Genomic DNA, 27,636 nt, shown 5'->3' with positions numbered 1-27,636 from the left:
TGGGCAAGGGTAAAGCAGTCAAACATTGAAGCCCATGTTTCTCGATAGCCTTGTGTAATCATTAAAGACTCAAACATTCAACTCGCAAAAGCCATAGTTCCGAGGCGTAAATCTGCTCCAAACAACCTTTACACATTCATAATCCATTCTCATGCTGCCTCAAAACCTCCAAAATCGCAGCCTCACCCATATTCGCTGCGATTTGTCGAGGGGTCAACCCTTCCCCATCGACAACATCGAGCCTAGCTCCACGAGACAGCAGGAACTGTATCATCTCCACCTTCGACACCTGCCTCTCACAGATCAACTCGCTATCTTTCACCGCGAAGTGAAGTGCACAGCCCATCACCTGATCCTCGCCTTTCACCCAATCGTATCGAGTGAAGACCTCATTAACGTCCGCGCCACTCTCAAGCAGAATCCCAGCGTTGCGAAGCTGCCCCGCCTCAGCCGCCTGCCGTAGCGCCTGTGAACCCTCTAGCCTCGCTCCGTGCTGGAGCAACAATTTCAGCATGTCAGAGGAAGGTTTCCGTGCCGCTTCACCAAGGTAGGTGTCTTCCGGTTGGATGTAGCGTCCCGTGGGCTTAGCGCCCTGCTCGAGCAAGAATCTGGCCAGGTTCACGTGGTTGTGTGAGATGGCTTGCGCCATGATGTTGATCGCTCGATCCAGGTTGTGGTCGGGTTTCATGCCGTGCTCGAAGAAGAATTTGAAGACTTCCAGGGGCTCTTCTGCCATTAGAGCCTCGTGGATGATACCGTCTTCGTAGATGCGCCACTGGCGAGGGATGGAGTTGAAATAGACGCCGGGCGGAATACGAGGATTCCACGGGTGGTGAGGCGGTTGATGGTTTTCGGGCGGAAGTAGGCTCCAGATTGCTCGAACTGTTTCGGCTTGGCCAGTGCGGGCAGCCACTTGCAGCAGAAATTGAGGCGATGGGACGGAAGCTGGAGGCGCTTTTTGGTATTGAGGAAACAGAGTCTGAAGTCTGGAGACGTTTCCTGTCTTACAGGCCTCGATGAGATCGCTTGCCAGGGCTTGATTTAATTGACCTGCATTTTGATAAGTTGTTACGTTGAATCTACTTGCAGAGAGATCAAGGTCGTTACCCGAATCATTCATCTTGCTAACTCTGCACGTAATCACCGCTAGAAATGTCGTTTGGTCTTGTATGTGATAGAGTTATGCTCTTCCGCGACTTGTTATTCGAAAATAATGGCCTCTTGAGGAAAGCAGAGATTTAGCCTTATCAATGAGTATCACAGGCCGTTGTGCATAGAATACAATGACAAGCATCCGAAAAGCGAATAGTATTTGTAGTACGAGGAGTAAGGCTCCTGCTACGCCACCCTACGCAAGTGGCACAGTCCAATGTACGACATGAAACTAGCAAATTGTCCTACCTCTCTGGATTTACCTTTCTCCAGCTCTCATCCCTTGCCGTGTACGTTTGCATGACAATCTTACAGTGATGTGTAGGAATCTTTCGGTGAGTAGGAATTTTGTTTCCGACCGTGCGAACACGACTCGAGATATTCCAGTCGCTAGAGATATCGAAAATGCTCCAGACGGGCTGGCTAGTACTTATTGCAGAGCTAGGTACGGAACACTACCTTAGATTTAGATCGTGCTCCAAATCCTCGTCTGTCTGTGGGGATCAGGGAGGCTTAAATGCCATGTTATATTTGCGAGAAGCCGAGTCTATTCCACAACCGCCGACTGTAAGGTGAAGATGTCAGGACAACAATTTAATGCCTAGCATTGCAAGATTCTTAATGCTCTTTGATTGAAGGCTTGCTTGTCAAAGAGTCTTGACTCCCAATCACCTTGCTGGATTCTCTTTTCGCACCCTATTCTCTGATCTTGGATCGCCGACTCTCCTTTCTTGCCCACTGAGCTTTCGTCCAGAGCCATGAAGACTTCTGGTCTACTAATTCCAAATCGTCCTCCAGTCAGCTGCATTTGAGATCATTACATATCGTAGCCCTTTCTCTAAATAACACTTGCCCCAATAGTACTTTAAAGCCTGTTTGAGATTGCTTAATGATACAGCCACACTGAGCGCATTGCTCGAAGCATTTTCTGATTCTGAAAGTTCAAACTCCTTCTCTATACTTCCTCAAAGACCAACAGGCAACATCCCGGCTGTTTGAGTGAGACCAAGCCAGCTATTGTTTCAGCGGCTATTTACAAGACACTAACCGAAACATCTGTGTGTCTATCAAGAACCACTCCCATCATTAAACAGACTTCAACCCAAGCGCGCTGTAGAAGGCTATTCTTAGAACAAGAGAATTCTCCATGCGCAGACCCACAGCCTGCCGTCTTCAAGTGGTACCTAAGATGATGTTCTCCAGACTTTGCCTTATAAGCGTCAGCCGGCTGCCATACTTCATCACAATGGCAGAGAAGGAATCCTGAAGAATATGCAGCTCCGGCTATGGCTGTGGTGGCTTTTGGCCTGTGGGACCGGCGTAATTTGTAACTTTATTGGGGACGCGGCGAACAATACCACTACCTTATTACGGCAAGTCAAGATGAACAATTTCGCACGCACCTGCTGACCCCCTGAAGACCCCAAGTACAAGAGGGCTGGACGTCATGGACCGCAGTGAATACGTAAATTCTCCTCCCTGCTCTGCCCCGTCTCGCATAACGCTTACAGCACACAGCACATCTCCCCTCACGGAAGAACCCCCCGACAGTTTCACAACCGATGTTGAGTTCAAAGAGGGCGGCAAGATCCTAAGCAAGTACGACACATGGCTCGCAATAATCGGCTGCCTAGCAGAGGAAGCAATCCGGGACTGGAACGCACCGCGAATCCTAGTCGACACCTCGAATCGAGGGGTCGCGATCAAGCTCGTCCGGAACAGGATGGCAGTCGACCCGCCCTTGCTCGTCAAGCATGTGATGTGGTCTCTGGTTATCGTTGTGTCGCAATTCTGGGAGGAACAGAATCCGCCACTTTATGCAGAGACGACGTTTAAGCCGCAGCTCAGTGGGCAGGATCTGGGGCTCGGACAGGTCCTTTCGTTATATGCTGATACGCTGAACTCTACATCTGAGCGTGAAGGGTCGGGAGCAGATGCGCAGAACTTGACAATTCCGGGTCATGATAAGGTCAAGATCGATTTCGATCCGGACCTCAAATCTCCGGCGCTGTGCACGGCGGTGGAGTTTTACCTCATCATTATGCAAGCGATTACTCAGCTCGGTCCAAGGGATAAAGAGGCTTATATGCCTGGACTTCGGTTTTATGATCGCGAGAAAGATTTCACCTTCCAGATTGGGTCTTCTACGGAACAGGATGATCTCAAGCAGTATATGCTTGTGTCTGCGCTGAGTTTCCTGGCGGAGGTCATGTATGATCAGCCGCAAAATGAGAGGTTCCGGCCCTTTGGTGGGAAAGTGCGATGGAATGGTTATGTGGTGGCGTTCCTGAGCTTCGAGAAGGGTAGATTGCCTGACCCTACTGTGGTCTCTGATCAGAGGGTTTCCTCTGCACTTCCTGCTGAGTCAGCGAGTAGTAAAACTGCCATGCCAACATTGCCGACATTGGTATCATACCCCGGGTCGACTTCTTGATGACAAGCCTGGACGTGGCTGAATCGAAAGGGTTTTGAGGTCTGGTTAACTGTGTGGTCTAAAAATTGGTGAGAGGAACCTCATACATTCCTGGCCAAGGGACACGGCATTATCTCTATTGAAGAACAGCGATCACAACGGAAGCCTGGTCTGGATGCGCACATCTCTGTCCACGTGGAGAGCTTGACGCTCCGGGTTGGGTGGAAAGCGAAGAGACTGTTCTCGCCGTAGTGTCGTAAACGGGCGAAGATATAGTAAGCTTGCTAGCGTTTGCAGCTGACGCTACTCCAAAGACTCACCAATTTCTAATCGAACGATGGTTCACTGTACTCAATTGATTCAGCAATCACTCCATCTAAAGCGTGTGAGTTGTCGAGCTTCTCATTCTCAGTAGTACTATCTTCTCTAGACAATTTCCAACTTGAGCAACAATGCCTTTGCTAGCGATGGGTTTCATGAGTCCAAAATTTCGGCGAGCTTGCAGCCTCTTTTGGGTGTGTGACATGTCGGTGAAGACGCCCGTGTAGGGTTCCTTGGAAGATGAGGGACGGGATTGAGCCTCTGCATTCTCTCTGCTGCAGTCTGAACGCCAGCGCACTCGACCCATTCAGGCAACGAGACCTAAAGCAACGTTCTTCACGTGACTAGGCTATAGAAGTGCAGAGCGAGTTCAACAAACAGCACCACTTGGGCCGCCTATTATACTCTCCCTAACCGTCTGCACGATCAAGTAGTGTAAGAAAAGGTTTCTCAGCTCCGAGAGCTCTTTCGCAATCGTCACCCATCATACAACACCACATCAGCGCATCCCCTCCGGCCTTCGCGACAAGGACCTTTGGTCTTCACGACGATGAATAGGCACAGATGCTGCCAATGCGCATTGCCCTTCTCTTGCACATGTCACTCTCTTGCATATACCCCAACCTTAATATTCTGGCTAGCATCCGCCATCCACACCGCCATCCTCCATTTCATCATCATCCCCGCCCACCACCTCGCCCTGGTCGCCGTGCTCTCCCTCCTCCTTATTAATACCTGCCGGGTTCTTCGTCCGCACCGCGAGATCTCTCGCCTGCCCCTCCGTTTCTGCAGTTTCCCAGTCAGCTTCTTCGATACCTTAAACCCGTTTCGCAGTACATACTTAGACCATGGCGGACACCCATCCAATAAGCACGCCTCACTTCGGAATCCCCAAGCGGGGTATCCAGCTGTGTATCCACCGACCATGTCGTCGCCCCATCACCGGTATCTTCCTCGACTGCCCTATGCGTCCCCAAAATGGCTGCAAGACTCGTATGTGGAGGGGATTGCTGCCTTTCGTGATCAAGATGCGTGCTTAATCCGGTCTGAGTATTCGGGAAGGGGGTGTATGGTGCAGATGTGGTGGTGACTTGTGGAGAAGGGGCGGAGGGCGCGGGGAGGGAGGATCCTGGCATGGGCCTGAAAGGGAGGGATATGGTATTAGAGGGGGCTGTACTCGTGTCAGAGTCAGTTACTACTGTGCTCAGTTGGTCGGTAGCCCTCGCAGCGCAGCACATTGATTGAAGGAGGGGGGGTTGGAGGGGGTCATAGGAGCTCGACAGACATACCAGCTGCAGCAGCGGCTTCAGCCTCCTTCTGAGCCTTCTTGTTCCGCTTGTCGATTTCTGAAGGGTGTCAGCATCACGTTTCTGGGACGGAGGATGCCTTCGCAGTACTCTGTTGCCGCCTGTTCATTTTTCGCTTCTCACGAGATTTCAATCTTCGAGCTTCATTGTTGGCTTTCTTCTCCTGAGGAGTAAGCTTTCTGTATGCCATGGTTGGCTCAGGTCTAGGGATATTGTTTTATACTCGGTCTCAAGAGATGGGAAGCGTAATGGTTGTTGTAATAGTGGTTATGGTGAGCAAGGAGATGGTTGTACAACCTCAGAAATAATGCGACCAAGGAAATTGAAGACCCCGCACGCAATCTTGGACTACCACAAAGTGAATGTGTTAATACCCAATGAGGCAATCCCACTTTCGCCACCTCGCCACCGGTACTTGCACCAGCGACACAGAAAGTCATGGGATGACAAGCGAAAGCAGACGGATGGCGTACGTTAGGCCCCTTAGAATACTTACTACTCCAACCACTCCCTCCTCATTCCCCCCACAAACGCCGCGTCCACATTAACAAAACTCCTCGCCAAATCAACCTCCAACCTCCACGGATCCGTAGTAACCGCAAACGCCAACGCGACGCTCAACTGCTCCAACTCCTCCTCACTCTCCGCACACAATAGGAACAGATTCCGCCTCAACAACAAATTCCCCTCCTCACCTTCCCCCTCAGTAAAGATCTTACCCGGCTGCCCTCTCTGCTGCGCTCTATTCTTCACCAGAAAAGGCTCGATGCGCAGCCAGGCAGAATGGTGCATACTCCACTCACTCCGTGGCATATCGCAGGGCACGAACTTCCACTCCCACGCGCGGCCGACGCAGTCCGTGAACGCGTGGGTGATGCGCTTGTCCGGGCCGATCATGAGGGGGTAGAAATGCTGGGGCTGCCAGAGCCGCAGCAGCGTGAATCTTGCCTTCCCACCCCCAGCCCCATGCGAGTGCGCAAAGGTTTGGACTTTCTTCAGCAGCGCGTCAACGGAGGGGGATCTTTGAAGGAGGGCGGGAAGATCAGGGAGCCGTCTGCGTTAGCGCGATAGTCGACGAAGAGGTCGAGAGGGGCGTTGGGGGTTTTGGGGTCGTGCGCAGAGAAGACTTGCCCTGGGACGTGGTTTGCGGCGCACGGGGAGATGATGCCTGCTTTGAAGAGACGGGCGAGAATGGGCCGTGTCGCATTATCCCACGAGCGGGGAAATTCGTCCCAGACGTTTGTGAAGGCTTTCTGCTCAGGCAGGTCGAGGGCGTCGAGTTCGGAGAAAAACGACTTTGGCCGATCCTTCATGCTGGAGGTGCTGCGACTGGCGGCTGGAGTTTGCTGTGCTCGTGCTGCCTGGTCTAGAAGCTGGGAGGTGAAGGTGAACGGTTGGGTTTTGGGGCCATTGGGCTTGTGAGGGAAGAATGGTGTTATCAGGGCGCGGGCGTCGACCATGTCAGCACACATCCGCCGATGTCGTTCTGGATGGACATTGACGAAACGAAGATCGGCAAATTGCTTGAAAGGGTTCTTTTTCAAGTTATAGCGTTTAGCTGCCGCTACAAGTCTAGCCTGCTCTCGCCGGCGGTCATCTGCTCCAGGGGTGAGATCAGCTCGGTGCCATGATAGCTTCATGGGCTTAGATTTTTCTCTGTCGATGAAGTTCATGAATTCAGCACGTGTATCTGTGTAGTCGTGAGTACTTTTCCAGCCTTTAGTCGCGAGTACATCGCGTCTCATTTCATCAGATAATTTGTCCAGAGCCTTGGACTTGAACTTGTCACCAAGAGGCGTGTAATTTCCGTCTCTCGCCTTAGTAAACAGTCGGAGCGCTGGATCGTTTCGAGCGATGCTAGTTACAACGAGCTCATCATCAGATCCAGAGATAGATTCAGATTCCTCACTTGAGCTTTTTTCTACATCATTCACCCTGAGGTGCTGTTTAGGACCATCTATCAGGTGATTATCATGGTCCTCATCCTCCCATTCCTCGTCTGAATCAGTGCACATCTCTTCATCGGTGCTCAAATCATTGACGAAACGGCTCCAATCGGGGAAGTTGCTGAGAAATCGGTCAACAGCATTACCCTTGAACGCCGCGGCGCCCTTTTGATCATCTGGAAAGAGTACTTGGTCCTCCAAGGCGTCTGCTTCCTGGTAGAATGAGCTCGTATGTTGATCTTCAGCCAATCCGTCTGGTTGATTCGGGTCGATGAAGGAGAATGATGCTTCCATGGATTCATCCCAAATGCTCGGTATGGTCTCGTCAGGTCTGATGTCACGTATTCGCTTCGTTTGTGGATCTCGAGTAATGCTTTTCAAGATATGCTGCGAATGATTCAACGAGTCTTTGAGACTGCAACATCTGAGCGCTTTGAGAAAAGCCTGGTAAAGGTCAGTGAACGTTCAAAAGCTGGAGATAAAGCACATACGGTGACGATAGTGCCATAGAGATGATTGGCATCGTGAGCAGGCACAAGGTCCCATACGTAAACACCATAGTAGTCATTAAACCCAAATCGCCATTCGCGGACCGAGTCCATGCGGTCGAAGAAGTTTGCATCAACTTGCTCGATGATGTCCCATGAATTCTTTGTAGCTCTTCCTAGGCCATGCTTCGAGCGACCGAGCCAGCGATTGTCAGTCTCGTCTTCTGAATCGCTTGGTGGTGGCTTATACAGCACTTTGCCTGACTTGGCGTCTCGTATGAGGCAAAGAACGCTGTCTGTCTGCAAAGTCAGGTATTGCAAGAATCTACGACTGGCTGGATCGTCGCGGTTGACATGGCCACACATGAAGTTCCGCATTTCGACAACTGCATGCTGGCGCCGGAATTGCTGATTGCGAGAGCCTGACTGATAGCTGCTAGAGTGTTCCAAGGCGTCTGCGAAGGTGTAATATGGGATAAAACCCTACACGAAGTCAGCAAGCCAAAGATGTGAATGACACGACGCGTACAAGAGTCAAGAACTGTTGGCGCATGATATCGCCTTTCCATCGAGACCAGTTGGCAGCGGGAAAATACTGATACACGGACAGAATGTTGAGCTCCCAGAACTCATCCCAATGTCGACAGAGCTTGATCGCGTCATTCAAATCACTGTCTTTAGCAATGATGCAGAAATGGAGCCAACCACCACGACTGACAGCCTTCTCGCTTGGGTAATTGTATATGTATTTCCCACAAATCTTCACCCGAATGTTGCGGGATCTAAATTTGCCAGTATCATCCAGATCACCAAAATCAATCATTTCAGTACCAATATCAGCCTTCATGCTCTCTTTGTTCATCCGACTAATGGCCCTTTCTCTCCCTTCTTGTATCTGCTTTTCAGATTCCGAAGACCATTTTTCACGGCCTTTGATGTTTCTGCGCAGGCCCATAGCCTTTTCTCTCCTACTCTGTTTAGCACGGGCTTCTTCATCACTACCATACTCTGTCTCTGCTACTGCCGAATCCTCATCTCCTTCCTCTGCACCTCTTGTGAGATCTGCGCAAGCATCTCGCACCTCCTGCAGGTTTGGCTTGTCCATTTTGAGGCAGAGGTCTCTCAAGTCAGTCTCTGAGACTTCAGGGTCGCTCAAGAATTCGTCCACGCTGCCAGCCTTTATAGCCGCGGGTAAAATGGCGGCGTGGGCGAGCAGCAGTCTGCAAAATAGGAGCGTTTGGATCTCGGGGATATCCTTGAGGATATCCTCAATTTCTCCATCGGCGAAGGGCGCGATCTTGCCCCTCAGCTCTATAGGATTTCCAATAGTGCCCGCAACTTGGAGTCCGTCTACAGGCGCCAGTTTTCCTCCCTCTTTCAATCGCGTCTTGATCTCATCAAGTGTCTCATGATTCGACTTGTCTAGCGGTCGGACATCAGAGCCAGGCTCGGCAGCCTTCTTCTTTTTCTTCTTCTTTTTCGATGTATTGCGGCCAGCTGGTTGAGGTTGAGGCTCTTCTGATGGCTGAGGGTAAGGTGTAGCCTCGCCGTTCAAATGCATAGTTTGTATATTCTCAAGCAGGCTTCCATTTGTGGCAAGCGCTGGATCTTCTTTGGAGAGGAAGAGGAAATGCCTTATCAAGTCCACAAAATTTTGTCTCTCGTCTTCCATCACATCTTCTATCGGATCCCATTCTGCCTCTTGCGCCTCTTTCTCCATCTCTGACATGCGGTCCTGGTAGGCCTCGTCTAGGGCCGTCTCCTGCTTCTGTGCGTACTCTTTTGCCTGTAGCGACTGGGTGTGAGCATCGAGCTCTCTTTGATGCCGCTTGAACATGGCTGCTTCCGCCTTCACCTTCTTTCTTTCGTGCTCTCGTTGCTGTTCTTCCGTATCCTGACATGACCTTACCCACTTGAACCATTGCTGCTTTTCGTATAGATGCTCTGCAAGTCTTCTCTCAAGTCTCTCAATTGCACAAAGGACGATATGTTTCTGACTACTTAAAGTATCGAGGTATCTCTGATGGCCGTAGTCCATGGTCATTGAGAAGAAGCGGGAGTGGTGGAGTTTGCGAGCTCGAATCACGCGGTCTAGGAGGCTGTGCTTTTGTGCGAGGTTCAGATATATCTCTTCAAACAAGTCTTCGCATTTGACGTCGCTGAATGTCTGGTTGGCAAGAGGGATTGTGGATTCTGCGAAGTAGGCAAGAGGGCTCTTATCAAGCTCGTCGAGCTTCGCATTACGATTCTTGTAACCTCGATACAATCCTAAAGTAGACGACGTCAGATAGGTTCAATGAATGCGCGAATCATGTTAGAGAGTAGCATCTGTACCTTGGCATTGCCGTGAGTGAAAGGAGCAGAAGAGACCATTGATCGAGGTCGCGGCCTCCTCACAGCGGTGCTGGTCGGACAAATTGAGAGCGGTACATTGCTCGCCTGAGGCCTGTTCGATCGCCATCGCAGCAATGGTGCTCTAGGGTTGCGATGGCAGAGGTAGATGATGTAGCGTAAGGGGTTTGAGTCCGACAAAGCTGCAGAATTTTCGTGCCGCAGTTGAGTCGCGTCGCGTCCGAAATCACGTGAGAAGTCTTGGCAATGAAAATAGGGTGACGTCTCAAGAAACGAGCAGTATTGACACCGCTATTGTACTCGTGTACCACCAAAGACTAAGGTAACAAGCTACATTTCAACCAACGAGAATATTTTTTAGCAGAGATAGGACTGCACTCATACAACAAAAGGCCAACGATGGCGTTATATCATCACACGCTTCTGCCGCACAATGATGGATTCGCATTCTTTAAATGACACATCAAGTGCATGTCATTTGTTTCTATTGTGGTCTACAGTGCTCGTTCTCCTTTGCGGTAAAGACTGGATCGCAATCGCCTCACGGTACCACTAGCAGGGCGCAACTCCCTTGACTTCGCCACCAACTCCTCTATCTAACATGACTTTGCCCACCAAGACCATGGCACTGGCTGATATTCCACCTCTCTGCGCTGCAAGAGACATCAGCAGAAGCGACAGCCAGACCTAGGAGGTACAAGTCGGCGCAGCTGGCTCAGTGATCGTCTTCGTATCCTCCGTCACCGTCACCGATGCAGGCGGGTGGGAGTGACTTCCATGCATTCCGCCATTCATTCCATCTGGCTTTGAGCACGTAGGCTTCACCACACTGACAGAGGAACAACCGGAGCAGTCGATTCCGGGCGCGCTCGTTGCCGTCACCGTGACAGTCGGCGCATTGGAGGCGTATACTGTTTCAGTACCCATGCCGGGAGGTGGTGAGTGGGAAGGTGGCGGGCCGGTAGGTTTGGGATGGCCACTTTCATGTCCTCCAGTGTGATGGCTTGGGCAAGCCAGTTGGAGAATGGCCTGGCCACCGTGTGTTGGACATGTCAAGTCGCCTTTGTTGAAGTGAGGGCCACCAGGGCCGCCAGGGCCACCAGGGCCAGGATGAGGGCCGTCTTGGGGACGGGCGGCGACGCTGTGTTTTGTTAGGAGAGGTAAGATGGTGTGGATGGTGGGTACGTACAGTGCAGCTGCACACGCAAGGATACTTGCAGCGCTAAGCTTCATGGTTACGAAATAGCAATAACTTAATGGATGATCTTGGGAAAAGTCTCAATGAGAGTCAAAGTGAGCGAGAAACTTCTGTGAACAAAGGAAAGAAGGACCGCACAGATGATGCTTAGAGAAATGGGGGGAAATCTTGGACTTTATGTGCTCGTTTGTGATCAGAGCGTTTTGAGCCGCTGCGGGACATACGAAAAAGGATGTCGCGGCTCCCAAGTCATCTTTCGTCGAAAACAAGATAAAACATTCTGAACCTGTCGTACTCGAACTGTCGCGTTGGTTTCTTGTTCAGGGGTTACGCGATTCCACGCAGACTCCATAGTCCACGTAAGCAGTTACGTGGCCTAGCGGAACGCGTATTATGCCGTGAAAACCAAACATTGCCTTTGAGCATGAAACATGACGATCTACCAATTGTACCACTTTAGTCGGGGCAGAATGGAGCCGCAGGTATACAGTAACGCCGTGAGAAGTTCCGTACTTCCAGAAGAGATGGCTTTGTCTTACTGTGGATCTGCCGTTGCCCGCCAACGATCCAAGGATGGCAATTTTTAGCGGGCGTCACAATGATGCGAACGAACTCGAGAGGTCCTCTTGTGCTTTCAACCTTGTAGGGAGGAAGTCAGCTATTGATGGTGTTGCGTGTATGTAGGAGGTTGTGACTTTCGTGTTGGTACCGGCATTCTCCGGACATCTCCTTTTGCATGAATTTTTGACTTCGCCACCTTGGAACTCATCAATAAGGCTACTCAAGGAACACCTGACTCCAGCCATGCCGAGAGGTCGTCGACGCATCATCTGCACCAATCACAGCTTCTCCGTCCATGATCCCATGAACATAAGATGTCCCCACATATCTGAAGGAGCCGAGTCTAGTAGCAGACTCTACCGGACGCAATATATAAGGTACTGAACCGCCGGCCAGAATGTATACGCAATCACCTTCTCGTGCCTCCATGGGACCAGCGCCAATGTAGTCTTTGTCTGTCCTGAAAAGCTTGCGACCCACGCTGCCGGAATTGACATCGAGTCGAAACGCCAACAAGTCATCTTCTGAAGTTGTAAAGTCATAATTAGAGCCATGTGTAATATTTTTCACCATCTTTGTACAGTCACGATAAATCAACCAGTCTTCAGGTGTTACTCTTCTGCATTCCATTTCTGAATCATGATACCTGCCAACGTAGTCCATCGAGACTCCGTTCGACGCCAGCAACCATATTGGGGGCGTTCCACAATCTTCTTCGTGCAGTGGCGGAACTTTTGGCATACCTTTGGCTCGATGATCGAGAAAAGTGAGATTCTTCTCAAGTGTAGAAATGAATGTAGAGGGGGGCAGGTCAGCGTCTGGAAGCGATTCGGCTTGAACATGGCTAATGGTATCGACATAGAACCCCTGAAGTTGAAGAACGCGTCGATCGACAAGACTCATAGACATTGTGCAGTCATTACAGGCGTCGAAAAGAGAATGTGTTTGTGTGCGCCCCAATTTTCGTAACAAGAGACGCACCTGACTCTGATCGGTGACCTTTCGCCAATCTGGAGCCCACGTTGGCAGGTCAGGATCCCTCTGCAAGTCGATTCCGGAAAAGTCCAGAACCTGCAGATTTCTCGTGACACTTGAGACTGCAAGAACCAAGTCGATGAAGGTCTGTTCGGAAGACTGTCCGTAATCTGGTTTGATGACTTTCCGAAGCTCAGAAGGGGCTAAGGCTAGGAATCCATAGATGTAATCGTGAGAATCCGAGGCGTCCAAGCTTAGACCACTCGCAAGGTTGTAAAGAAAGCTGCTCGCGGACTCACATCGCTTTACACGCCCATACATCAGATTCTTCTGGCTAGTCTCACGAAACTTACGCCACGTATCACTTAGACCCTCTATATCATGTACTTGCCGATCGACATCAAAGTCTGCGATATGCGCAATATCATTTAAGTCTGTCGATATGCTGCCGCAGTGTATGGTCACTTTCTCATTCAGGCTAGCCTCTTGCTGAACCCACACACGATTCCACCAAGCTCTTTGAGCAAGACCGGTCGCCTTTTCGATATGCGATGCATTCAAAGAAGCGCCTTTGACGGTCATTTTTTTAGCTTCCTTCTTTTGTCTCACCTGTTGCAGTAATTCGAAGGCTTCTTCGACGCCGAATTCACTTTCACCAAGCCAGGCTCTGACTCCGCTTGCTTGAGTATATATCTGTTCCATCAACTGCACTTGGTTACTGCGCTCTTCCAGATCCTGTTGATTAATGCAGATGGCATCCACCCAGAGATCGACGCTTTCATCTTTATGTCTGAGGTACCTCAGGGCACTTTCTAGGTTTGGGGTAACAAACCACTGTTGCTGATTCAACCGTATGGGAACCTTAACATCTGGATTACCCCAGACATATGACAGGGCCTCGAAATAAGGTCTATCATTTAATGAGACAATTCGGAGTGAACACTCAGGTCGATCTGTAAGTTTATTGCTCGGGTACAGCGTGAGAAGGCGTATCTCGGCCTTAGAGACGTCCAGGGGCTCCCAGATTGTCGTCATCGATACCCTTGATGTTTGAAGCGTCCAGAATGGTCAGTCCCAGGATGACCAATCGTGTGGCGAGTGCGCTTAAACATTGAAGACTTGGATGTGCTCGTTGACAATGGTGTTGCGTCACGATATACTCTACCTTCCCAGTGTCCTCTGACAGATCGAACCTTTCGCACCAACACTTCGTTTCCGCCGACAGGACCACCCGCTTAGTTCCCTCCTAGCTTGCGAGTAGGACTATTGATGAGATATGTTTCACAGTTGTGCCGTACGGCTTCGTCTCGTGCAAAAAGCCAGTGGAAATTCCGGGGAATCGCCGATTTTAAGCCACCGCCGGCCTTGGCACGCGATACTCAGCCTGCTTACTAATCATCATTATCGGAGTTCTGCCTGGAACGCCAAGACAATACAACGGGGATACTTATCGTTTGCCAGGTATACAGGTAGACCACGGTTCACTGGAGACTCTTGAAAGTTCCAAGAGTCAAGTCAATCCGCCAATGAAAAAACAACTTATATCGACAGTGCTATCTAGCCTTGTATTGATATAAGACCAAGAGGCAGTGCAATCTCGTTGCTGCCGGCCTCGAATCTCGTCTTCTACCTCTCCCTAGCTGGCAAGATGGAGGTAGATCGCTACGATTTACGTAGAGTCTTACACTCGAAGATACGGGGGGCAACAAGTGCAAAGCTGAGTATCTTCACAACAAGACTCATTGCGCAGCCCGTGAGACTTTTTCCCCCTTCGATGACCAATCTCACACTTCAAATCTCACGATATCCGATGCAGACTTCTTTGAGAAAACAGATCACTATCAAAGATGAAAAGGCGCTTATAGACTCAGGCGAATAGGGTTACAAACCAAGACCCTTCCTAGTATTGTATTCCTTTCGACTTTTGCCAACGCTCCCATGCCCGCACTACAATGATAAACACAACAAAAGTCACGGAACCCTCAACGAGTTCACGTTCTGCAAATCCCCACCTAGCGAACATCAAAAGCGGCGAGCCATTATCACCGCCCGTCTCATGAATGACCACAGCTCCTACACCGAAGGTGAAGTCAACTATCTCAATCTCAACCACTCGCAGCGCTTGAACAGCAACCCCCAAGATATCCTCGTCATCAGCGCGAACGAGATCAACCGGAAGGTGGATACTTGAATCATACCTATCAAGCAGCGCTACGGCGACATCATCTCCACCCTCCCTGACGGGAAAGACATCGTTCGCCGTAGATATCATGGACACCTCCGGCGATCTAGTCTCAATATCTGACAGACGTATGGTGTGGATCTGAGCATTTAATGTCGCTGAGGACGTGTTATTCAGGAAGTAGTTAGGGTTCCTCTCAAGCTTTGATGACAACACGACGCATTTTATATGACTGGCCTATGGACGTTGGAATGGCATGGCCTTTCTGGGACTATCGGGGGGCTTGAAATCGCTGCTGGGAAGTGTAGATTGAAGCACTGCCTTCCGACGACTGAAATGAACCTTAGGGTATACCTAGGGCAGTAGACATCGTTTAAAAATAGCAAGATCTCGATACGTCCAGATGGGAGAGCGACTTGCTACTGCACGAAATCAACTAAGGCTGTCATGAAAATCTCATAGATTTCGTAGATACGCTGGCTGCTCTCTCCCGACTTTGCCAAATCACCTCGCCTCATATTGTCCTCCGCCCTCGAAAGATAAATAAGTCTCGGTGGTGAGAATAGCTGCCAATCACAATCGTGTACAAACGTATCATCAGCCAGATTCTGGTTGAATATCAAATCAAACGAAAAAAGTCAGAAATTGCTCTCGATAAATCTCAGCATCGAGAATAGCAATGCTGCCAGAAATCAAACGTCAGCCACATCAGAACCAAGACAGAGCTGCGAAGTCTCAGACTCACGCCTTTGTGTTGCGCACCTTCTCTCCCACCAATGTTCCGATGCCACACTCATGCTCAGGCCGCCTCCTCCTTAACCTCAGCATCCAAATCATCTTCATCCTCCTCCCAACTATCTTTGACAGCTGCCACAGAAAACGTATCCTCCTCCTCCTTTACCTCCACCTCATTCTTCTTCGCACGCTTCTTAGACCCCTTATCAGCACCCTTGCCTCCACGCGCACGCTTCACCAGTCAGCGCACACATCTCCCACCAACCATCCAATATCGAATTTCACATACCTTCTTGCTGTTTGGGCCAGGCACTTCGCCATCATCACCACCTCCACCATTCTTTTGCGCGCCATTGGATTTCTCCGCAGATGGAGCAGTCGGGTCGGCACCTTCGAAGGTCGCGAGCTTCTTCATCAGGCTGCGCCAGCAGGCGTTGGCCGTGCTTGCGTTCTTGTACGGGACGTACTCTGCGAGGAGCTTGAAATCCATCTGGGGTCTTTTTTAGTGATGGAATGGTGTGCAGAGTTCGGTACGAGTTGGTGATGGGGAGAGGGGAGAGGGAGAGGGGAGGGTGAGGGTGAGGCGTCACTTACGGGCAAGGTGGCGTTGTCTTTGACACATTTTGCGATGCCGATGGATAGAAGCCGGAGGTCGTTTTGCGTCAGCGTTTTGGGGGCCGCTTTGGTGGTTGATTCGTCGTTCATGGTTGTTGAAAGGAACTGGTTGGTGGTATGATTGTGGCTTTTAGATGGAGGGGAAAGAGAATGAGAGAAGTGTTTTCTCTCGAGGATTTCGAGTGTTGACTAAGATAGTGATCGAAAGGAAGTAGCGCGAGGGTTGAACGACCGATGTAGAGGAAACCAGAATAATGGCTTTTTATGTACGGAGTTGAAGTTGAGCTGCGATGATAACTTTGAGACAAAGGTTGTAAGTAAAGAGAAGAAGATGGAAGAGCAAGTGATGTTACTTGTAAATTACTTTGAAGTGTTGCGTCAAGACCGCCGAGTGGCGAAGTGAATGAAGTCCACCAAGCCGATGATAGGTCCAAGTGATTCAGGGTCTCGACTCAGGTAATGAACAACACTTGGACTCGCCTTCGCTGGTAGAAGCCTGTGCAAGAGATCTCTGACGAGTTCTACTTGCAGCTGCACTTGTGAGAAAGGGTTCAAGTACAACATTCCAAGTGGTGACAACAAAATTTTTAATCTTCATATTCACACCGCCAGGTCTGTGCCAGCAGACAAATCTCGTTCCGCCAGTGATATCCAGCCCCCAAATGTTTGAAGTAGCGTGAGTCCACCTTGATCATTCATGAATGCGCAAAAGGGCATCAAACAAATCCACTACGTTCCCCTTGTCGAGATTTGCAACACAAGTCCACTTTGATGTCATCTCATCTCGGCCTCGTCCAGTTCAGACCCGCGGGTCAAGTGATGCCCCAAGTAATGACCAAGTCGAGCCCTGTGACGTCCTAGCGGAATTCCCTCCATAATGGGCAGTCAAATGTATGCATAGTCCTTACAACCCACGATCTACATCTCAAAAGATGCAATCTATCGTAGACGAGCGACGATGGCCCTGTAGAATTCAGGATCTGCCAGCGGAATCCCAGGACTAGTGGCAGCTGAGGTCTGCAGTTCGGACAAGGAAGATCGAGAAGAGTTAACTGGAGATGGTTTCTTCTACAGTGGTGGTAGGAGCTCTCAAATTTAGGCATCAGGTCCATCCTGCGTTTAGGGCGCATGACACTAAAACGATCTTGTTTGTCTAGAATCGCTTATTTTGTGAATATCAAAGACAATGGCTTTTGTGAGGTGGAAATAGTCCTTCGTGTTCCGGCACAGTTAAGAAAAGTTTCGTTCGAAAAGAAGCGGCTAGTCGCACCTCTTGCAGATCTTTAACAATCCTCTCAAGTTTCTAGCGCATCATGATTTTCAACACTTTTCCACCACCGTCAAGGGACATGATTTGAATTACGATATCAAAAGAAAAGGGTCAGTGGCAGGAGCGTCATAACTTGCAACGCATTCAAAATAAGTCTGAACCTTCGCGTATATTGGCGCCCTTTTAATGTGCTCCATGTACCTTGCAAATAGATCGTCGGTCGTCTCGTTATGATTGACTTGGGAGACGCACAACTTGCTGCACAATGCGACAGTACGGTCCATTGTCTTCTCTTGCCAGCCTTTTGACTCTGGAGGCCTTCGTTCTGGTTGATAAGGCACCTGGCAGCGAAGATGACCGCAAAAGCCGTCGCTCCATGCCAATACTCGGTCGTCGACAAGGTCGAAGGCTCGATCATTTAGTTGTTCTACCTCATTTGAGAATTTGCTTGCTGGGTAAATCGTAGCTGTGAGCGCCAGCGACATTGAAGCCCTAAATCTGTAGCATGAAATCTACAGGTTCTGTTATCTGTTGACCCTATCAGGCAGGGTCACGGAGCCGCTCGCATTAGATCTTTTCTGGCCGAGCACATGTTTGTTCCGCGGCGCTTGCGTAGATAGCGATTATCTTCTTTGATGACTCACGACAGAGCATTCGAGAGTAAGTGTGGCTTGCGAACGAGGTTTGGTGGATAGCAAATGGTAAATATCACATGATCAAAAATTTATGTAGTCACAATTCGATGTATGCCATGGCAAGAGCATGGTCCCTCTGAGATAAGGGAGCAAGACATCCGCAAGATAACGCCCCTAAGTCACCGAATCATAAGTCTGCTCATGACACGCACTCAGTTGCACCGTCCTTAAGGTTTTATGTCTCTCACCGTCGTTTACAATCTCGCTGATTTCGTATTGCAATGGCCCGAAGGGATGAGCAACCCGGCAGACGAGTGATGCCATAAGGACCCTGTCAAGTTGGCCGGTAGGCTATATTGAGGTAGCCTCCTCATCGTCCTCGTCGGGAAAACTCCTGGATGGTTTGATGTCAGAAGTGCGCGTCTAATGAGGATACACCCCGCTCGACGCTTTCTGACAGTTGCAATTCGGCCATCGTGGCCCATAATCTTCTACGCATCGCTTTTTCACATACAGATACCTGATAACCAAGAATCTCCGGACTTGTGTGCAGACCTACGGTAATTGCGCTAGCCAAAGAATGCTGTGAGAGGGCATAGTGACGCTTGAGCTTGATGGCATTGATCTTCCGAGACAAAAGCAAGAGGCACTTGGATTGCAGAACCTCAAACCTCGTGTGTTTCTAGCTTTATTGATCGTGCCAGCTCTCCACCGCGTCCATCCACGACATGACCTCTTTCCTGGTACGAGAGCTTGTCCTATCAGGATAACGCAGCTGGAACGAGAGCATTGAAAGAGACATCATGACCGATTGAACCCACCCAGAAGGTTTCATATCGGCGCCAGAGATACGCTGCCTATGGAGCTTCTCACCTCATTCGAACACTTTAATTGTCTTGAAATAGCACGCTCTTGGGTAGTCTATAGCCCCCGTCTTTTATTACCCATCCTGGCTCGCCATATCATAGGTGGCTTGAAATGATTCAAGTCTTAGGAGACGACAGCAGTATTCGCAGACCGTCAGATAGAAATGGTTGAGAACATCAACCCTAGTATGTCCATCATAGCGCACCCGATTCTTTATCTCAATCTCGATAACAAGATTTTCTCACGTCGAAAGCCGACGAGCAGAATAAGTCCTCCCTTGCAAGAAATTCCTGGCGGCGCCGCCAATACCGTCAAACAGAAAGCCACCGATGTCGTCACCACGCACAAAACTCAGCACTGGAAAATCCTGTTCGTCAAAGACAACGCTGTATTGCCACCTGGAGATGCTGGGTTTCACGTTTTCAAAACCTTTGATATTGCGTCGCCTACCTACCCCCTTCTCTTGAATCGCTGGTTGTCGACTGAACGAAGATTCAAGAATGTTCAGGGCGTGGAAAGCTTGCATTTTGAACCAGGCATAAAATCTCGGCATCGACTCGATGAGCATCATCATGTGCAAGTTTATCCAAGATCATCCGACAGATGTGGTGATGGAGGTTATTATCCCGTTCAATTTGGCGAAATATTAAGAGGCGAAAATGCCACCTATAAGGTGTACACTCGCAGAGGTTATGGACGCGATGGCGAAGTCTTCTTGGTGGAAAATCTAAGGTAATCAGTGGCGGTCGAAATACTGATCTGTGGTCAATTTAACTAATGGTTTTCTCCAGAACATCACAATGTCATGTGGTCAAGATCTTCAAGTCAGGACTCTCTGTACAGGCAAGACAGCAAGCGGATGTTCTCAAAAAACTTTCCGCTGGTCCATCGAATGACCCCGGAAAGAAACATATTGTGGATCTACTTGATAGCTTCGAGATATCCGGGCCCTCCGGACACCACACGTGCTTGGTCACCCAGTCACTTCGGGACAGGCCTTCGCACATACATCTAGAGTCGAGGAACGACATATATTTGTGCAAGCAGCTTGTAGAGGCGGTGGTATACATGCACAAGCTAGGTGTTACCCATGGCGGTATGTTCTGTTTGCCTAACGTACTTGTGTAGAGAAAATAAGACTTATCTGTATTTAGATCTCCGCCGAAATAAATTTTTGTTGTATCATGTTCCCCTATCGAGTCATAATACTGGACCTTACGCTTGGCCATTCGTCAAGATTGTCGGGTTTGGGCAAAATGTCTCGTCTATGTACCTTCATGGACATCTCGACGTGTTTCAATATGTTGCTCCTGAGGTCATACTTGAAGGAAAATTAGGACCCAAAGCTGATGTTTGGAGTTTGGGAGTCACTGTACGTTAAACTCAGCAATTCCGAGTTACCAAGCATCGAAGCTAAGGCCTCCCGACCAGCTCTTTGAGATACTTTGCTCTGAGAACCCGTTCAGATATTGTGACCTCACAAACAAAGAAGGTCTCGTGAATACCTGGATGACTGTGTTAGGCCCGTTGCCAGAAGAGTGGAAAAATCATACGCCTTACAGGAAATGTGATTGTAAGATATGAGTAACACAGTCTTTCTAGCTTATCAGACCTGCTAACAACCCCGGCTTGCAGGGCCCAAGATTGGAAAACATGATCTCAGCAGATATCTTCCCAAAGAGGCCGAAGACAGGGCCGCCATAGTTGCAGAAGATGCGAGCTACATTGACGAGGACGAGTACTCTTGGGATGACGATGATGAAGATAGCTGCGACGCTGAAGCCGAAGACAGCCTTGACGCAAAGGATGAAGATAGTCACGACGCTGAGAACGAGGACAACTGCGACTCCAAAGATGAGAACAGTTGTGACGAGGACGACGACGACAACCACGTCTATGATTACATGGAAGCTAGGAAGATCAAAAGAACATAGTCTCAATCAGACGTGGAATGCTTGCACGATCTATTCACTTCCATGATACAGTATCGACCGTCAGATCGGCCGACAGCCGCCGAAGTCCTTCGACACCCCTTGTTCCAGCGTTGTCCAAGGCATACTGGCTGGAAGACGGATAATACCCCACCAGAGACAAAGCTTGCGAGGGAACATGACGCTTGTAACTATGAGTATAGCCGAATGAAACGCTCAGTATAGCCTTGTTGCCGCAGACAAAAATCGAACGGATGTTTTGTGAAGGATTCCCCGCAGCATGTCTTGCAATTCTTTAAAAAACCCTCAAAAGCGTGCAATAGAAAGCGTCCACGCCCGAAGTAATAGACAATTTACCTTGTCGAGGTACAACCTCTGCCTTCGATCCAAAGCTCAGGGAAATCTTATACCATACCCACCGCACTTAACGTCAGGGGCAGCTCAATAGGGGTTCTGTAGCCCCTTTTCCCATTGTGTGCCGAGATCCCCCAATTCAATGCCAGAAGCACATAAATCCCAAAGGAGTCGGTGGAGTAGTGCCACTGACGCTATAGAGTACTTCGATGGAAGGCGCTCTGGTGGCTTTAAAGGCGTTAAGAATGCGAGTCACGGGTGCCGAAATGCGCCGCAAAGTGGGTCTCAAAGCGCCATCAGGTCCACTGAGTCGACGAATATGGCTATTTGGGCCCACTTGTTGAAGATTTTTAATGCTAGGCGTTGCATAGGTGTGAAAAGACCATGAAGCTGACTCAATCTGTGAAGACACAATGAATTATAGGGCAAATTCGGTGCGTGCTGCCCAAGAAGGGGCGAATCCCCTCAAAAGACGGTTTATCCTTGCGACTAGCATCTAGTGAGGAAGTTTATTACGGTACCATGATTCTAGAATAAAGAATGTGAAGCGTCAGATATCTTTCATGAGTATCGACGATTGAGTTCTATTCCTGCGCTCATTGATTAGATGAGTGCCGGAGGGGCTTCAGCACAATGCTCAGCAGCCCGGCGCTTCAATTTCGAGCTGATTCCGACCGGTTGCACTTGTGTGACTGCACTGCTATCTAGTTCTGGTTTGCGATACCCTTCCTGACTCGTGATCTGAGGGCTGGCTGCACGTCGCTTGCTCTTTCTGGAGAAGACCAATGTGATGATGATGAGGACGATGCCTGCGATGCTCCCAACACTAGCAGCCGCTATCGTTGCTTTCTTGAATTTCGGGGTCGGTCTAGTCGATTTGGTTGAGAAATCGTCCGGCCAGGCTTGCCTGAGCCTTGATGTGTTGTATGGCGGGCATCCGGTATCGTGGAAGTGACCCATATTTGAATGAGTCTGTGGTGGTGTTTCCAAGTCTCTGTTGCAATGCACCGGCTTTGCTTCCACCATCAGATCCTCCGCCAATAACGCTCGACAAGGCTTCGAGTCGCACTCGTTCGCCAGGCACGTCAACGGAAACTCATCTCTGAAAGATCCACAACACGTCCCCTCTTCATACTTTTCAATTGTCGAGAAATCGTCGAGAAGTTTCATAGCAAATACTCTGCCAATTGTGACCTTCGCCTGAAGTGGAGAGACCGGTTGCAAGAATCCAATAGGCCAAGGTGACTTGGGAGGCGACGGGCAAAAACTATGATCATCATCTCAGGGGAAAGTAACCACTTATGGAGTCAGTAATCGAGATAGCAGAATCAGGTCGCATCAGTCATGCTTGAGGTTTTTGTTGTTGTCGCCATCGCCGAGCTCTAATGATTTTCCAAATGCCTGCAATTTCTGTCGCCACTTCCTCTTAAGTTATACCAAATAAGACTTTGATATTCCCGCGGCTTCTCATGATACGCGAATTTTAGAGAATGAATCACAATGAAAAGCTGTCATATATAAAGCAAATCGAATCTTGACTTGAACGAAGCCAGAGGCGTCTATACGGGGAGGCTCCATGCATCAACGGTGGCATCTCCGCCCAGAGCACTCTTAGAGATCCCTCCCCAGGCGTCTAATTTGCAGGGAAACCCCCGGAGAAGACGCCCTTATCTCCGGCCGGCAGCGGAGATTTGCCGGTCACGCCACATAATCGATGACCGCATCCTGCATACGTTACAAATCGGCGACAACATCACGCACGCATTCGGCGAGCGGAAGACTGACTATTGTCACATATGCCTCCCCTCCTCCTCTCTAGCTTGATACCACTGTTGAAGGCCGTTTGATGACGACGATGATACCCCCTAGCATCCCGCCCGAACGGCATCTTCTCTCCTAATCCCCAACAGACGACTCCTCAGCGCACACATCCCTCACAATGGCCGAACCCCCTTCCCGCCCAACAATAACCCAACGCCTGACCTCCCTCGCCTCGCGATTCACGCCCACACCCACCACTTCCGCCCAACCCTCCCGCGCCCCCTCCCCCACCCCCGCAGAAAAACTCCGCACCCGGATCTCCGCCCTCTTCCCCATAACCGACCCCGCCGTCGACGGCGAAGATTGCGATCACGACTGCACATCGTGCACGGCGCGGTATCCAGCGAAATTCGCGATCGACGAGGAAGACGAGCTGTTCGGGCATGTGAATGGGTGGGAGACGCATTTGATTGTGGGGACGGGGAGGAGTGATTGGGTGCGGGATGTGGCGGATGAGGGGGGAAGTGTTATGGAAGCTGTGGGGAGGGGGGAGGTGAGGGCTGGGAATGGGGTGGGTGATTCTTTTCTTTTACTTCTTTTGTTGGTTTGTTTTGTGATGGCACAGGGGAAGAGGGGAGTGGGGGGAAGGGGGTGGATTAGTAGGAAAATCAGCTGAATTGTGTGACGGGTGTAGAACATGATGCTCTCCGCCTCCAACCTACCCGTCCCCGACGACGCGCCTATCCTAGAAGGCGAGCAAGCGACAACCGTGCTCCTCCTCCCCGCCTTCACTTTCATCGACAACGTCACGCCAAAGCGAGTACCAGGCCTAATCACGGACTTCGTCAACACCGGCCCCACGAATGGGATGCCGCTCCGCGACTCCCCTCCGTCCCTGCCGTCCCTACCGTCCCTACCATCCCTGCCAACGCCAATCTCCACCTCCACCCTACCACCATCAGATCCCCCCTCGACAACAATGTCCGCACGACCGTGCCCACACCACTACCTGATCCTCCTTTGCAGCCAAAAAACCCGCGACGCGCGCTGCGGCCAATCCGCGCCGATCCTGCGCCGGGAGCTAGAACGGCAATTGCGCCCGCTAGGCTTATATCGGGATTTGCATGATATGAGACCAGGGGGTGTGGGGATCTATTTTATTAGTCATGTGGGTGGGCATAAGTATTCTGCGAATATGATGGTGTATCGGAGGGCGGATGCGGTGGTTGGGGGGAAAGGGGTGGGAGAGAGGGAAGGGGATAAAGGGGGGATAGGGAAGGAGGGGAGGGAGGGGAAGGAGGGGAGGGAAGGGGCGATGGGGCAAGCGGCGCAATGCATTTGGCTTGCCAGGGTCAAGCCGCAGGATTGTGAGAATATCGTCAGGTATACGGTTTTGCAGGGGAAGGTTGTTAAGCCGGAACGGCAGCTACGAGGGGGTTTGATCGTGTGAAAGGCGTGGTGAGTTGGTAAAGGCGCTGATTCAATTCTTTTGCGTTTTTGAAGATGACTAGAGATTTTTTATTGTGTTATTTGGTAGCTATCATCCGCCTGCTCGAGGGCGGGTTTTGAGCAGAGTCTAGTCAATACTTGAAGAAATTTCTAGAGATGTTGAAGAGCGTTGAGTCGATTTTGACATGTTGCTGGCGCATTCGATATCTCCATTTGCAATGAATATTTCTTCGAATGTCTCTGTTCACGCGCTTGCTACCTTCTCCCGCTTTTGATTTGGCTCAATTGTATTCAAATCTCAAGTATGGAGAGCACTTCTCATCCAACCAATAGGCGGCAACAAAATGCACAAATCAGCTGGGCTGAAGTATCTGCCGAGGGAATTGCGAGAATAGTGTGTTTGCCTGCTAGAGTGTGAACATACATCAGCAATTGCACGTATTTTTGACTGACTTGCTGGTGTTTTGAACAATTCTCTTTGCTCTCAGTAAGAAAGCACTTCCTGTTAATCGATGTACTGCGAATGGATGCTCCTAGTCTGTCCTGGGCTGAGCGAAAATTACCATAGGTCTCTATCCTAGTATGCAGGTTTCTGGCTTACAATGGGACACGTTTTCGTTTCCTTTTGGGTGCGATTGCTGAAAGATCATTGGTGTAGAGTCCAAGCAAATCTCTCACAAATTCTGGTACCTGATCAAGAAGTATCTCATAGGCAGCCTTGGCATCTTCATCGTCTAGAATGTCAGGCAACCTCTCTTGAATAGCTTGGACGACAGTTTCTCGCATCTGCCCGACCGAAGCTGGTGTCATCTTGTAGATAACATGAACAGATTCTATGACTGCAATGGAATCCCAACTCCCTACACATCTGTGCGAATAACGGTCCACCGCCAACGTTCGGAGCCGGGGTATGTCGTAACGATCTCCTAGGGCGAACATTCGGGCGTGGATTTTGAAAGACGATGTATGATCGTACACAGAGTCTTCGGGTAAGGTATCAAGGTAGCCTAGTCGATAGAAGAATTCTATCAACCTCCCCAAGTCATCCGCCCGTACGCCTGTCATTTTGAATATGCTTGAATTTGCTTCCTGTCTCACCAGTCAGTAAGACAACTAATTACGAGCAGCAGAGGCTTACCTGGAATCCTCCCGAGCAAGCTTTCTGGATCACTCTAGACTGTGAACAGACGATCACACGATGAACATGGAAGGTAGAAGCGAGTTCGTTGTCGAGTTGTAGCAGGAGGTCGGAGTATTCATTATCAAGCTGACACCTACCATCTTTTCAGCCTTGACTTTCACTTTTGGCCAGTGGAATGATATTCTGACAAATCTGAAATGAACGACCAAGGGTCTGCCCGCATTTCGGACATGGTTGGATGAAGAGACCAAAGCTGCAAGACCGAGAAACTTGGATGATAATATGTGTCAATTGTCGCATTTGCTTTCTGTTGTGTCATGCACTTGACCCCGCCCCAATAATTCACTTTCTTACAACTTCATTCACTCCAATTTAGTAATATTTCAGGTTTTCTTGAGCACTTTGATTCCGTCATTCTCTAAATACCCGCTTAACTTCATACTCGATATGAACAAGCATAAGTCGATAAATTGTGCCGAAACCCAGCCTTGACGCTCTGTACAGCGGATGCTACTATTGTCAATCTGAACACCAGTACCACCGTTAAACCACATTGCACCTCTTCAAGAAAACCTGATCTTCAGTCGCTTTTTCAGTCAAATCATCACTTTGAGTAAAACTCTCTTGATCTATTCTCTCAAATTATTTACCGAATCCTCGCTTGTTTAACAATATTTTACTACCACAAAATCTTTTCAACGTCCTTCTCGATCAGATTTTTGTATGCAAGTCCTCAAAAATCCATTGAATTAATCTTCACAAGAGCTTCGGTTTACACAACGTCAGAGCGCAAACATGACAACCAAGGGAAGCCAGCCGACTGGTAAATCTCAGGGACCAGACTTGAGGAACATTAAGTTCACAGTCGCATTGAGCAGGTCCTTGAATCAACAGCCAAGCTACCATTCCAATGTATCTACAAGAAATCAATCAGCCCGATTGATAGACGAGCTGACCCCAGACAGATTCCCCGGGGTAGAATGAACAAAACCATTGGACTTGCTCAGAAATACGGAGACAAGTACGGCCTGGAGTGGAGATGGTTACCATCATTATGCTGCCGGCACGGAGGCTACTACACAGTCAATCAGCTGTTTGAAGTAGCGGAGGAAGCTCTATTCTACGAACTCGAAGCCGATCTGAAAGCTATCGTCAGACGTGAGAGCAAGGTTGTGGAATACAACCGACGAGTGTATGCTCGCCAGCAGGAGAGAGAGCGTCATCAGAAGAATGCGATCTTAGTGGTGCCCAAAGGCGACAAGAATCAGGCTGAAACTGAATCTTGCAACAGCAATGTAAAGGGGAATACATCGGTCGTAGTGAGTAGCTTACCTTACGATGAGAAAATAGACTAAGCTGATGACTTGACAAGGATATCTGTGACGATGCGACTATACGAGTAGACGCGCTCCGCCGCCGCAAAATTCTCAATTGCCGACAGTCTAGGCCTTTTCGGCTGCACCAAGATAGTATACAGCAGAAGCGTGCTCGCATCGACAACGATAAAGAGGGGCCTGCCAGCAAGAAACATGCATACTACGTGTCCGAAAACTCTGAAGACCCCAAAGGCTCCCAGGACTTATTTTCGAGTGATTGATTTCTTCGCTTGCAACATTACCTTGACGACGAGACGCACGATTCCCGAGAATTGAAAAGGAGAGTAGGGATGCTTTGATCTGCATTTCGCATCATCGATTGAGATCCGGAATCACGATTCACGTTATCCAAGTCTTGAACTTTGGAAGGAGAAAGCGTACATGACAAGGGACAACGAACAAATTTCTATTTGGCATGCATACCACATCACCTGAATCTTACCCTTCGGCGAGCGTTATTAAAGAGAACAAGTGGGGACAAGAAAGGCATACGCGGGGAAACTAAAGGGTTTCCTTCTTCAAGCCCATGTTTACATATCTATGAATGAAAACTCACTTCACATGCCCAGCACCAATAGCCTACCCATCCCCCAACTTCATTTCCATT

The 27,636-nt window shown here is 49.6% G+C and overlaps 7 protein-coding genes across 7 annotated transcripts; 3 read left to right on the top strand and 4 right to left on the bottom strand.

The window, feature by feature from the left end:
* Positions 1 to 136: 136 nt before the first annotated feature.
* Positions 137 to 1,120, bottom strand: KY384_008831 (uncharacterized protein; the record flags this gene model as incomplete). Its single annotated transcript, XM_044817318.1, has 2 exons — positions 137 to 1,050; positions 1,084 to 1,120. 2 exons carry the CDS (start codon positions 1,118 to 1,120, stop codon positions 137 to 139), a joined length of 951 nt encoding a protein of 316 aa, XP_044665913.1.
* Positions 1,121 to 2,438: 1,318 nt separating this feature from the next.
* Positions 2,439 to 3,586, top strand: KY384_008830 (uncharacterized protein; the record flags this gene model as incomplete). The annotated part of the gene is made up of 2 exons (XM_044817317.1): positions 2,439 to 2,461; positions 2,581 to 3,586. The coding sequence occupies 2 exons, from the start codon at positions 2,439 to 2,441 to the stop codon at positions 3,584 to 3,586; spliced, it is 1,029 nt and encodes a 342-aa protein (XP_044665912.1).
* A 2,602-nt stretch (positions 3,587 to 6,188) lies between these two features.
* KY384_008829 (uncharacterized protein) lies at positions 6,189 to 9,665 on the bottom strand (the record flags this gene model as incomplete). The annotated part of the gene is made up of 3 exons (XM_044817316.1): positions 6,189 to 7,526; positions 7,631 to 8,053; positions 8,157 to 9,665. The coding sequence occupies 3 exons, from the start codon at positions 9,663 to 9,665 to the stop codon at positions 6,189 to 6,191; spliced, it is 3,270 nt and encodes a 1,089-aa protein (XP_044665911.1).
* A 2,289-nt stretch (positions 9,666 to 11,954) lies between these two features.
* On the bottom strand, positions 11,955 to 13,748 carry KY384_008828 (uncharacterized protein; the record flags this gene model as incomplete). Its single annotated transcript, XM_044817315.1, has 2 exons — positions 11,955 to 12,469; positions 12,725 to 13,748. 2 exons carry the CDS (start codon positions 13,746 to 13,748, stop codon positions 11,955 to 11,957), a joined length of 1,539 nt encoding a protein of 512 aa, XP_044665910.1.
* A 1,946-nt stretch (positions 13,749 to 15,694) lies between these two features.
* KY384_008827 (uncharacterized protein) lies at positions 15,695 to 16,120 on the bottom strand (the record flags this gene model as incomplete). The annotated part of the gene is made up of 2 exons (XM_044817314.1): positions 15,695 to 15,811; positions 15,920 to 16,120. 2 exons carry the CDS (start codon positions 16,118 to 16,120, stop codon positions 15,695 to 15,697), a joined length of 318 nt encoding a protein of 105 aa, XP_044665909.1.
* A 3,060-nt stretch (positions 16,121 to 19,180) lies between these two features.
* KY384_008826 (uncharacterized protein) lies at positions 19,181 to 20,951 on the top strand (the record flags this gene model as incomplete). The annotated part of the gene is made up of 3 exons (XM_044817313.1): positions 19,181 to 19,749; positions 19,809 to 20,113; positions 20,653 to 20,951. 3 exons carry the CDS (start codon positions 19,181 to 19,183, stop codon positions 20,949 to 20,951), a joined length of 1,173 nt encoding a protein of 390 aa, XP_044665908.1.
* Positions 20,952 to 26,633: 5,682 nt separating this feature from the next.
* On the top strand, positions 26,634 to 27,250 carry KY384_008825 (uncharacterized protein; the record flags this gene model as incomplete). Its single annotated transcript, XM_044817312.1, has 2 exons — positions 26,634 to 26,972; positions 27,026 to 27,250. The coding sequence occupies 2 exons, from the start codon at positions 26,634 to 26,636 to the stop codon at positions 27,248 to 27,250; spliced, it is 564 nt and encodes a 187-aa protein (XP_044665907.1).
* Positions 27,251 to 27,636: the final 386 nt, after the last annotated feature.

Source organism: Bacidia gigantensis (genome assembly GCF_019456465.1).
Source record: "Bacidia gigantensis strain McMullin 20006 chromosome Unknown contig_304, whole genome shotgun sequence".
NCBI lineage: Eukaryota > Fungi > Ascomycota > Lecanoromycetes > Lecanorales > Ramalinaceae > Bacidia > Bacidia gigantensis.
The sequence above is the reverse complement of the archived record's forward strand: the minus strand, read 5'-3'. Positions and strand labels throughout refer to the sequence as shown.